The 12673-nt window shown below is 52.5% G+C and overlaps 1 protein-coding gene across 1 annotated transcript in view; it reads right to left on the bottom strand.

The window, feature by feature from the left end:
* Nucleotides 1-3975: 3975 nt before the first annotated feature.
* The window catches only part of LOC144736872 (uncharacterized), a 37772-nt gene continuing 29074 nt past the window's right edge, over nucleotides 3976-12673 (bottom strand). The window contains exons 11-13 of the mRNA XM_078619529.1: nucleotides 10809-11024; nucleotides 9825-10082; nucleotides 3976-7116 (exon numbers count right to left, since the gene is read on the bottom strand). Of these exons, the coding sequence (XP_078475655.1) occupies nucleotides 7078-7116; nucleotides 9825-10082; nucleotides 10809-11024 (513 nt within the window). The 3' untranslated portion in view covers nucleotides 3976-7077. The remainder of the gene's footprint in view (nucleotides 7117-9824; nucleotides 10083-10808; nucleotides 11025-12673) is intronic.

The following is a 12673-nucleotide window of genomic DNA, read 5'->3' as shown; positions in this document are numbered from 1 at the left end:
AATGAATGCAATAACGATGTTCATTTTAATAGTATGTGCTTATAATGTTGCTGGTATCTTTACGTGTTTAAAATCCATTGTGTAAACATGACAAAGTACGTTTTTTTTTGGGGGGGGGGAGTAGGGGTGAAAAAAGGGGGTAACTTTCGATGCCATCGTACCGAATGGAGCCTTCACAACGTGTATCTCCTCTACTCGTTTAGCGAGCAAATCACTTAGCGACCCCTTACGTGGCACCAATCACCGTCGTTAAGAGGGGATTTGCCATACGTCACTTTGACGTCCGTCTCGAGACGTTTGGTTTATACTGGTAGGAACCTCCTGGCTACACCAGCCCACAAGGGATTATTGTGTCCGTCCGTCGTGCAGGGAGGGGCTGGGTGGGGAGGGGGCTGGGTGGGGGGTGGGAGGGGTGGGGCTGGGTGGGGAGGGGCTGGTCACCCCGTGGTGCCCTTATAAAACTCAACGTTTAACCTACTCACGCCAGCTTGTGCCCGCCCTCACAGTCGGGTATATTTGCGGAATACACCACGCCGCCGTTAACCCTGGCCATTGACCGAGCAAACCCAACGTTCCTACCAGCTCCCTCCGCAGGAATGTGTTGCAGCTGCCCACTATTCCGGATAAAGGGGGCAACATGACAGACCTCCTTCCCAAAGGCGGAGCCAGGATTTCCAGGTGGGGGGCAACCCCTCCAGCAATGAAAATGATAAGAGGAGTTGTTAGTAAGCAAGGACTTGTCCCTTGCTTTTTATTCGACGCGTGTGCGGCGATGGCGCAGCCATCGATCGAGGGTCGAACTCGAACCGCGTTGTGCGATCGGCAACGCGCTCGCTGAAGGTGTTGATGCCTTCAGGGAAGTCGTGTGCTGTCTACGCAACTGCGCACAATTATGTGAGTCACTTATAACCGCTTTGCCGTTACTTATTGCCAATTATGGACTCAGACTATTGTCCTATCATCTCATAGAGTCCCTGGCACGTAATCATATGCTACACAGTGGCAGTGGGGGTCGCAAAATGCCGATCGGATTATTGGGGATTATTGGGGGGGGCACGTGCCCCCCCCCCCCACTCAACCAGTGCTCCCTACTGCCGACCATCAACCTCGCTGCCCCTCCCTCGTCCCCTTCGAGATGTTAACTCCCTCGCCTGGTCTACAGGAGGTCGTGGGCTCGATCCCGACCATGACGCCTACTGGTTTATATTTGGAGTTTGCTGCTGTGTGTCTCTCTGCCCTCTGTGGCCGTGTAAATGTGTTTTCCTCCGGGTCCTCCGGGTTTGAACCACCACATTTGGAATCAGCGTGCCTTGAAGAGTATTTGGCTGCTATGAATTCCCACGTGGTGGTGATGATGATGATATTAGCCACGTCGTTGGGCTATCATTTGTGGCCAGATCGCTTCTGAAAAAAAAGAAGGTACACATAGCTCAGTGGGCTTTACCTGGTAAAATAAAAATAACTGGTTGGGTAGTTTTACACAGAGAGAGAAAGAGAAGCGATTGCCGCATTGGCAGGGTAAGATTAGCACACTAAAAATAAGAATGAAATTTAAAATAAAATTAAGAAGAAGAAAAAAATGTTCTATTCATTTCATTATTTTTGTTTTTTCACCTACGTTACTTTACCGAAAGAACCAAAGAGTATGGATCGTTGCAGTCACGAAAACTTCAAATCTAGAATAAGCACAATTTGCTGACGAGTTACGCAATCGAATGCAACTCAGCGGGCCTGAACTCCTCCTCCACCTCCTCCACCACCTCCTCCACCACCTCCACCACCATCTCCTCCATCACCACTTCCACCTCCTCCACCACCTCCACCAACTCCTTCACCACCTCCACCACCACCTCCTCCACCACCACCACCACCTCCTCCACCACCACCTCCACCACTACCACCTCCACCACCTCCTCCACAACCACCACCACCTCCACCACCTCCTCCACCACCTCCTCCACCACCTCCTGCACCACCTCCACCACCCCCTTCCACCACCTCCACCACCTCCTCCACAACCACCACCACCTCCTCCACCACCTCCTCCACCACTCCACCGCCCCCTTCCACCACATCCTACACCACCACCACCTCCACCACCTCCTTCCACCACCCCCTTCCACCACCATCTCCTCCACCACCACCACCCCCTTCCACCACCTCTTTCTCCCCCGGGCTGTTGTGCGATGCGGTGTGTTGAGTCACGGCTTCGGGTCCCCCACCCGGGTCCCCCACCCCCTCACCCCCCCCCTCACCCCCCCAGGTTCCGCTGCCTGCAACTCGGCTCAGGATTGTCGAGGCGCGTGACTGCGCCCAGCATCCCCGGCTGAGTGACGTGAATGTGCGAGTGCGCGCTGTTGGTGCGCGTGGGGAACGTCTGTAGGGGCGAGTGCTGCTTCACGAGGAGCAGCAGCAGCTATGAAGGCCGGCACCGTGGCACACGAAGGGCGCGGTTGGGGGGGGGGGGGGCAGTAGCACCACCACGCCCGGCAGAGGGTCGCAACTGGGTACCCGATACCCGTACCCTACCCGTACCCGTTTGCGACCCTGGTGCGGTCAGGAACGGGTACGGGTAGGCCGTGAGTCACTGGTGAGTCACCGTTTGTCACTCATTTCCCAACGTCTTGTCTCTTCTCACAATTCAAGTTCCTAGAATCAACCCACCCGCGCCTGCAACATGGCTTCATCCCAGAGGTCGCAATCAGGTACCCGATACCCTTACCCTAGAGACAAGACGTTGGGAAATGAGTGACAAACGGTTACTCACCAGTGACTCACGGTCTACCTGAAACCCGTACCCGGCCGCACCAAGGTTGCAAATGGGTACCCCGTACCCGGCCGGGTACGGGTACCCACCAGGGTCGCAAATGGGTACCCGTACCCGGCCGGGTACGGGTACCCATTTGCAACCTTGGTGCGGCCGGGTACGGGTAAGGAATCAAAACCCGTTTGCGACCTCTGAAGGCCCGGTGCTCATTAACAGCACTTGACCCCTGTCTGTTGGAGAGGTTACACGGGGGGGGGGGGGGCATCTTCGTCTTCCGTGCGATGCGTCACCGCTGAGAGCCGGGGGTGAGCGCAGCGCTTGGCACTGCTGACAGAAGCCCCCACAACCCCCCGCGCCGTTCTTCCCGTAGCCACGCGCGCCTCTGCCATGCCACAGCAAGTCCAGGGGTGGGTGGGTGGTGGGTGATGGGTGATTTTTGTCTCATGGGGTTTGTCGAAGGAACCTTAAGGACTTTGAAAACAGATTGTTAACGGACACCACCCCCCATACCCCCCGCTACCCCCTCCACCCGCAGGGTTAGCTCAGTGGTGTAGTCAACTCCATCATCAGCTGGGGTGTGGGCCCCACCCCCCCCCCCCCAACATTTTATTTGTCTCTTCGCACTCGAGTGATGGCGTAACCCTCCTCCCAGCCCCAACCCCTACAACCGGGAATGCTGCCCCCCCCCCAACTCTAAGTGTCCTAAATGATTTCGTTCATTCGATATAATTAATACGATGTGGGTGTCTCCATCATGTAACGAGGGTTTTTTTTTTTGGGGGGGGGAGGGTTAGATCGCGTAAAAATGTGTCGTTAAACTCGCCACCACACAGCCAATTAGATTGTAAATGTTGTGGCTTTGCTTTCCAACACACAACCGGTGTTGCTGTACCAGTGACGAATTGGCCACGTTCTGTTTACTTAGCAAACCTGACCACAGTTGGCTGTGTCGGGTGGTGGCGGGTTTAACGACACATTTATATATTCACGCGATCTAACCCAAAGAACCTGCATTGTGGGTGACATTGGTCGCGAAAGCCAGCGACGTGTTAAAATAGACGCTATCATATCCCGCGTCTCCTCTTGCCTGTCAAACCACATACATACATCATCGCTACACACGCTATTTGATTTTATTACATGCTGGGAGGGAGGTGGAGGGGTGGGGGAGGTGACGCGTCGTACGATCCGTAAAAATAAAAGGGGCATTTTAATTCTAAAGCGTTTATTGACAAAGTTCCACTCGGATGGAGCGACGCGTTGTTACTTAAACGAACAACATATAAATATATAAAACAACGAGGGCCAAGATAGAGGAGGGCCAACAGTTACATGCCCCGGCACGGAGGGTTCAGTAGGTGACTCAGTAGGTGACCCAGCAGGTGACCCAGTAGGCGAACCAGGTGACCCCAGGTGACGCACCAGTGGGTGAACCGGTAGATGACCCCAGATGATAAACTAGGTGACCTCCAGCAGCTGAATCAGGTGACGCCGGTAAGTGAACCAGTAGTTGAACCAGGTGACCTACTAGGTGACCCAGCAGGTGACCTAGCAGGTGACCCAGTAGGTAACCCAGTAGGTGAACCAGTAGATTAAAAAGTAGTTGACCAAGTAGGTAAACCTGGAGGTGAACCAGTAGGTGACCCTTGCTCTGAGCAATGGCAATGATAGCAAACGCATATTATGCCGATTCGAAGGGTCTGCAACGTGGCTTATAGGCTGAAGCGTCGAAGTTAAAAAAAATCGATTTCGTCGCTCAAATGACCACTGTCGCCCGCTTGAGCTAGCGGTGGAAATTCCACATTCCTACGACAGGGGTAAGGACATCCAAAGATCAAACGCTGTTGGCTTCTTCACAAAGTTACCAATTTTAAAGACCCCCCCCCCCACACCTCCTGGATGGGGCTGGGGGTGATGATGGGATTAGCCAACCCCCACCCCTAGCAATCAGGATTCGAACTTGCGGCCTTCAACACAACGTGCAACGGTGCGTGTGTGTGTGTGTAACGCGCGGTCGGAACTTTGTGCGTTATGGAGAGGAACGAAAGAAAAAAACCCATCAGCAGTTCCCGTAGAACTGCACTGGCCCCTCAACCAGGATTTCAACTGGCGAGTGTTCAGATCGCGAGCCAATTTCTCTGCCACTGAGCCACCTGGCCGGTTACCTATTGCGTACACAACGTTACACAACACGAAGACAACAACAATATAAAGCATCGCTTTGACTGTCACGCAACGAACAGCACTCAGAGGTAGCTCCGTGACAACCGCTTCCACGGGCAGTTCTCTGTGGGCCAGAGTGGTCACTTGAAGAAGTGGGGTCTCTCAAAGGTAGATCTGTGACATTAGCTTCCAAGGGCAGTTCTGCGTCGACCAGTGGTCATTTGAAGAAGCGGGGACTCAGAGGTAGCTCTGGGACATCCGCTTCCACGGGCAGTTCTCTGTGGGCCAGTGGTCACTTGAAGAAGTGGGGACTCTCAAAGGTAGATCTGTGACATTAGCTTCCAATGGCAGTTATGTGTCGACCAGTGGTCATTTGAAGAAGTAGCTCTGCGCTATCCACTTCTGCGGTGGCGTTCTCCCGAGGGTGACGTTCTGCTCAACGAGATCTGCAGATTTCTCGTGACGCCAACAGCAGAGAAATTTGGGCGCGAAAAAAAATTCCCACTGGGAGGGAGGAAGTATAGAACGAGGGATATAAAAATAATCGCGTGACAAATCAATGGCTCCTCCGGACCCTTTCCACGATTACTGAGAATTGTCACTATATGGGGGTGACGACGGGACGATGGCTATAAAAACTATTTACGATAACCTACAATTTTATTTTACCAGGCAAGGCCAACTGAGCTGCGACGTCGCTCTTATTATTATAGCAGCTCAACGACAGTGGCTTACGACGATGATGATGATCATCACCATCATCATCACGTGGACATTTATAGCGGCCGAACACTCTAAATGCGCGCTGGCGATGACAAACGTGGAGGGAAAAACCGGAGGACGCGGAGACAAAACCAAGCGACCACGGTGGGAGAGAGAGAGAGACGCAAACGACAAATATTAAGCAGGCGTCATCAAGGTCAGGATCGGACCCACAATCTCCTGTATACCAGGCAAGGTGGCAAACATCTCCTCGCCACCGTGGTGCCGTCACTAGTTGGGGGGTCACGATGAGGGAAGTGCGCTCGCCGCCCCTTGCAGAGGTTCGCCGTTTGAATTCCAGCGACGGCGCTGCTTTATAGCTTTCCTGGGGTAAACGAGCCCAATTGTAATGATGATTAAAGTAATTATGCAAACGGAACAACATCTATCACATTTTTCGATTTAAAGCTTTCGTGACTGCAAGGATTCATCTTCTTGGTTCTTTCGGTAAAGTCACGTAGAATGGAAATAATAAAAATAAAACATAATAAAATAATTCTCACGACGTTTCGGCCACAACGCAAGCAGCCGTCCCTCAGGCGAAGAACAGGTCTGTTGAGAAGACAGACTTATTTAATTGTTTGATTTTTATTATTTTATTATTTCCATTCTACGTGACTTTACCGAAAGAACCAAGAAAAAGAATCACATTTTTCGATTTAAAGCTTTCATGACTGCAGGGATTCATCTTCTTGGTTCTTTCGGTAAAGTCACGTAGAATGGAAATAATAAAATAATAAAAATAAAACATAATAAAATACAATTCTCACGACGTTTCGCCCACAACGCAAGCAGCCGTCCTCAAGTGAAGAACAGGTCTGTCGAGAAGACAGACTTATTTAATGTTTTATTTTTATTATTTTATTATTTCCATTCTACGTGACTTTACCGAAAGAACCAAGAAGAAGGACATCTATCACATTTTTCGATTTAAAGCTTTCGTGACTGCAGGGATTCATCTTCTTGGTTCTTTCCCTTCTACGTGACTTTACCGAAAGAACCACGAAGATCTATCACGTTTATACTGGTAGGAACCGCCAGGTGGGCTGGCGTGAAGCGGGGGGGGGGGCGGGGGTCGCTAGCAGCTGCGACGCGCGGCCAGCGGTTTTGCGGAACATCCCTCGAACCGTCGCCGCATGGCTTAACCCCCCCCTAAATGATACGCTCGCTGTTAATCATCCCCCACAGTTCAGACCGAACAATTACCTATTGTTGTTGTTGGTGTCGTGAAAAGAAACGCAACCTTCGTGCGCGGGTAACTGAACCTGAATGTAAATGTCACGAAAAATTCCGCAGACTTCCCGTGCATTTTGTTGCTGCTCGAATTCAATGCGGCTCTACCCATTGATTTAGACTTTAGCTCTTGTTGGCTTTGGCGGCGGGGTTTACTTCGGGCAGGCGCGGTCTGATGTGCAGTGACGCACCTGCACGCGGGGACACACACGCACACACACGCGCACAAGATAAAGATCACCCACTGTGTAGCCTCAACACAGTGTTGGGGCAAGCGGTATCGGCGAGTTTCACCGACGAAGGCCGGCACGGCACACGACGGGGGCGGGTGGCCAGCACCACGCCCGGCCGCCTTTGTCTCCCGAGTGGCGATGTTTACACACCGCGCAAGGTAATCATTTGAGGCCGAGTCGACCTAGGGGAGAGGCCTAGGACGAGTTAACAAAAAATCGTCAATGCCCTGCTTGGCCTGCGAGGTCAGGAACATTCATCACGACAGCATCAGCGGCAGCCAAATTATCGTAATCAGAATTTTTTTCACAGAGTTTCCAAGAATTTTATTTTTTTAGCAAATGTCCATCGCTTTCGGAAGTTTGTCCAAGTTCTTCCCCTTTATGTGGGGGGGGGGGGAGAGTATTTTTGTTAGCAGGAAGAGAAATCCGGAGAAAGCCCCCCCATCCCCACGTGTATGAGCGACTATTCTACTGGGCAGCTTCCGGATTCAATGATTGCACTGGTCAACACACTTTGTCTGGCATAAGGTATTCCAACGGGTTTAAGGTAATTTTGGGGTGCTGATTCCAAATCTGGCATCGGTTTTTGTCTATCACATCAGGTTTTTGAGATATCAAATATTGCATTTTCAATAAAAACTGCAGAAGAAAAGTATTAAATAAATGTGGATATCTACATAAAATTACATTATAAACACACTATCCTAAAAATACAGCACCATATTTTTACACGAAAGCAGTCACTGACTCGCAACAACTTGCAATCGTAAGTGACAGAGTTAATTTCGGGTAAAATTAATGAAAATGGGGTATGCCGATAGCATAAAAATGAGATGTGATAGAGCAAATCTGAGATCAGATTTGGAATCAGCACCCTGAAATTAGTCTAAAACAGCTGAAAAGTCCAGGCCAGAAAAAAATTCTTTTTTTTTTGTTGACCAGTGTTATTTGTCTGACACGCGGACCGGGAGGCTACGGGCGGCGTGAACGGCACGCCGGCGGTGGCTACAAAATCCGCCGGCGGGGCCCGAGTTAGATTCCCGATCAAGCGAAGCGGCCTTGGTTTGGTCCTCTCCTCTCTTCACTTCACTGACTCGGCACGCACCGGCGTGGTGAAGTACGTTCAATCAATCCCCATGACGCGCAGGGCAGGAGGTGTGTATGACTGAATGTTGAACTTCTTTTGCACTTAACGTAGACAACCGGAGGGCGCGTGGGTCAGTACAAAAAAAACTCGACACAAAAAGCAGTTTTTCAAGAAATTCGTTTTCAATCGAGCTGACGATTTAAAAGTTGCATTGCTCCAGATGCTTCCTAAAATGTGAAGAGCGTTCCAGACGGCCGCAGGAACGCATCTGATAGCGCCGCGCGATGTGGTGACCACAGCCTTTGTTCGACGACTGAGCCAAAAAGCCGCTGGCCGCTGCTGCCGATGAGCGGAGTTCTCTTGACGTTGGTTTATGCGAGGTGTGGGGTTCTTGGGTAAATCCTGTGCAAAAAACGGGATCAACCTCTTGCAGAAGCCACACAGGAGAGACGTGACATTTCGTAGCGGAACGGCGGTGATCACTCTTGCATCATTCGTGACCGTCTTTGTTCCGTGGCCAAGCCGAAAGCCGCTGTGCTGCTATGCTGCTGCTGCGAGGAAGACCGGAGGAGAAGGGAGAGTGGCGATGAGCGGGCAGAAGTGAGCGGCACGGAGGTGGGCGTGAGGGGGTCCCCGGGTTGGGCAGAGGGATTCGGAGTGGGGGTCGCCACACTCAACTCCGGCGGTTTCCCACAACAGCTTCACAGCAAGCAGCTCCCGCCCAACGCACACGGTGTTCGGTTGCCCGCGCTGGACAACTATTATTTTTTCCATTGCGCAAAACACGAGCGCGCGTCAATTGGAAACGCGCGTGGTTGGGGCTGTGGGTGATGGGAGTCGGCGGGGGGTGGGGAGGGCTGAGAAAGGGACACCTCATCGATGCCGCCGGGCGCAGTGGGGTAGGCGGCGGGGAGGGGGGGCAGCCGTGACAAAACCGGAGCGCTCTCTCTCCGCCCACTCTCTCTCCGTCTCTCCGTCACAAAGTCATCAACCTCCCCCCACGATCGCGCGGCACACGCTCCTCGTGTGACATTCATCCGGGTTGGATCCGTGGGCGGGTTGAAGCCTCAGCCCTGAGATTTGAGTGGCCGCACTAGCGCACTTTCAAGGGCTCCGCCGACTGGCCGGCCAGCCAGCCAATCGGTTAGCCGGCCAGCTAACCGGCCAGCCCACCGGGCAGCCCAACCGGCTGGTCAGCCAACCAGCCGGTCAGCCAACCAGCCGGTCAGCCAACGGCTTCCTCGCTCTCCGGACTATGCACGAGACGAGCGGCGCGTCGGGAAACGCTACGGAAGGGCGTGAGCTCTCGCAGAGCGTAGCAGAGCTCGCAATCACCGGCTCGGTGGTGGCTCAGCAAGACCTTACCTGGTAATATAAAAAAATAGCTTAAGTTACTGTTTCATCAACTCGCCCGGTCTGCAAATCAGCTTCGAGGCCTTCCTGAGCGGCAGCATTACGCTAAAGTTCCGTCCCGCGTCGGCTCGACGAGGAATTCCGTCAAACCCACGATGACTCGAGGCATCGTGACCCCGTGACCCCGTCCCTGCCACCACCCCCCCCCGCCCCGTGTGTCTCTCACCGGCCTTCCGCGGCGACACCGTCGCGCTGTCCTCTGCCGGCTCGCCGCCGCCGAGCGCGATGAACGATACGGCAGCTGCCTCGGCTTCCCCCGCGCGGCATCGTCACCACTGCCGTCGTCATTGGTCACGATGCCGGTGGTGGCGGTGGTGGCGGTGGTGGCGGGTGGTGGCGGCGGTGGTGGCGGTGGTGGCGGCCGATCGTCGTTGCAACGCCCCCGCCTCTCCGTGGCGCGGCGCTGCGTCCCGGTCGCTCGGCTCTGTCACAAACGAACAAACGATGATCGAGAGATTACATTATAGGAATCGCCGTCATCGCCATTGCCATTAAAGGGCTTCAAGAAACACTGACACCAACAGAAATGTTAAGTTACATTCATATTGTCGTGCTTATTTACTTGTAATTCGTATTATCGTCGACTCTTAAACAATCATTTCATTCTAGATTTGAGGCTTTCGTGACTGCAAGGATTCATATTCTTAGGTTTTTTCGGTAAAGTCACGTAGGTAAAAAATTAAAATAATAAAAGTAAAATAAAATAAAAATCACGACGTTTCGGAGGCAACACAAGCTTCCGACTTCAGGTGGAACCGTCCACAGCACGATAGCTGATACAGCTAGCTGGAAGCTTGTGTTGCCTCCGAAACGTCGTGATTTTTATTCTATTTTTATTTCACTTTTATTAATTTAAATTAAAAAATTTTTACCTACGTGACTTTACCGAAAAAACCTAAAAATAACGATCATTTCATTTTGTAGTTTTGTGTCCAAACTAGGACAAAAAGAGGGGGTTTTTGCCAACAAACATCTGGGCAGTTCGTCGTCATTGGTTAAAGCAGCACAGCCTGACTCTGCCGCTGATGAGACACTGGAATGTCGAAGCCACTCGTACATTTTACGCAAACCGCCTGCCCAGCGATTGTCGTCTCGAACCCCGGCCCGCCCAAGCTGCGACGCTGGCCGTTCAGCCGCGACCCCGGCTCACCCGCGCGTCCCTCTCAGCTGCCCAGCCGCCACCGTCGCCACTGCTGCTGCCGCCGCCGTCGCCGCCGCCGCAGTCCCCACCGTCGTCCCTCCGGCCGGCGGCCGGGCGGGGCCTGCTCGTGCCGGCTGCCCGGTGGAGCAGGCGGCACCGCTGCCCACGCTGGCAGCTGCCCGTGCGGCGGAACTCCGGGCATTCGAGCGTGTGCAGCTTCTTGCACTGCCGAGCCATACACGCGCGCGGCGCACACACAGAGACAACAAAAGGATCCATATTCTTAGGTTTTTTTCGGTAAAGTCACGTAGGTAAAAAAATTTAATCACTTGATACAGCTCTCGTGCTGTGACGGTTCACCTGAAGACGGAAGCTTGTGTTGCCTCCGAAACGTCGTGATTTTATTTTATTTTTTATTTTACTTTTATTAATTTTTATTTTTTACCTACGTGACTTTACCGATAAAACCTAAGAATATGATCCTTGCAGTCACGAAGCTTCAAATCTAGAAACAAAAGGATCCCCCGTGAAGCCTTCGCGGACTCGTTTGAGGCCGAGCCGACCTAGTGGGGTGAGGCGGAGGCATGGGACAGGTTCAAGTAATCGTCGCTGGTGTTGGCCGTGTGAGCGGGGATTGTAAACTCCGGGTCGCCGGGAACGAAATGGAGTGGCGTTACCACTGCGCCACCGCCCGCCACACACGACAAAGAGCCCCCGAATAGCCTTAACAGACCCTGGGGGAGGCCCAGGAACGGTTCAGATATTCGCCACTGTCATTGGCCGTGAGCGGGAATAGAACTCGGGGGCGACCCACACACACGCACACAAAACACAAAACGAAACTCGAAGATACATTCGTGTGACAAAAATCACTGTAGGATGTTTTGGCTGTCATCGACGCGCTCTGTCAATTCATTTGTGCGATGAACGGTTGAACACAGGGCCGCCCAGCGGCGCTCGTGTCGTCGCAGAGGTTCGAATCCGGCAGGCCGCCCCGGCTAACTCTGCGGTCGTGCGCTTGGCCACGACCAACTTCTTGCTCACGGCGGGTCCCAAACGCGAGAAGAGCGGGTTGGGCATCTGGCGTCACGGTCCACATTTGGAAGACAACGACGGGACGGAACAAAACGAGACGGGGACGGAATCATACAAACATCAGGGGCTAGGAAGACGAGGCGGGGACCCAGAGCGCATTCGCAAAGGGACGCCACGGTGGTGAGATTTAAATGACCTCGCAGGAGGTCCGTGGGTTTGATCCCGACCTGGACACCAGCTGTTTATTCTTGGTTCCTTTCGGTAAAGTCACGTGGAAGGGAAGGGAAATAAAATAATAAAAATATAAAACAATTAAATTCTCACGACACAGCTGTGTTTTTCACACCTGATGATGATTGCTTGTGTTGCAGTCGAAACGTCGTGAGAATTGTATTTTTTATATTTTTATTATTTTATTGTTTCCCTTCTACGTGACTTTACCGAAAGAACCAAGAACATGAATCCTTGCAGTCACGAAAGTTTTAAATAAAAAACCTGCTGTATATTTGGAGTTTGCGTGTCTCTCTCTCGCTCCCCGTGGTCGCGTGGATTTTTCTCCGGGTCCTCCGGTTTTTTTCCCCTCCACATTTTAGAATCAACGCATCATCACGCGTTAACAGTAATTGGCCGCGATGATAAGCCACTTCCGTTGAGCTATCACGTGACGGCCAGGTCCCATTCTGAAAAAGAGTTAGGTAGCTCAGTGGGGGCCTTAAAGTAAAATAAAACATCATTTAGTGTAGAGTTTAAATCAAACCACTACCTCCCCCCACCTCCCTGCCCCCCCCCCCCCCCCCCCCGGAATGGTCATCGACTGGACGCGGGGAAAACCACAGACG

The sequence above is a fragment of the Lampetra planeri genome, chromosome 63 (genome assembly GCF_965212315.1).
Source record: "Lampetra planeri chromosome 63, kcLamPlan1.2.h2, whole genome shotgun sequence".
Taxonomy (NCBI): Eukaryota; Metazoa; Chordata; class Hyperoartia; order Petromyzontiformes; family Petromyzontidae; genus Lampetra; species Lampetra planeri.
This window is presented reverse-complemented; position numbering and strand designations above follow the sequence as displayed.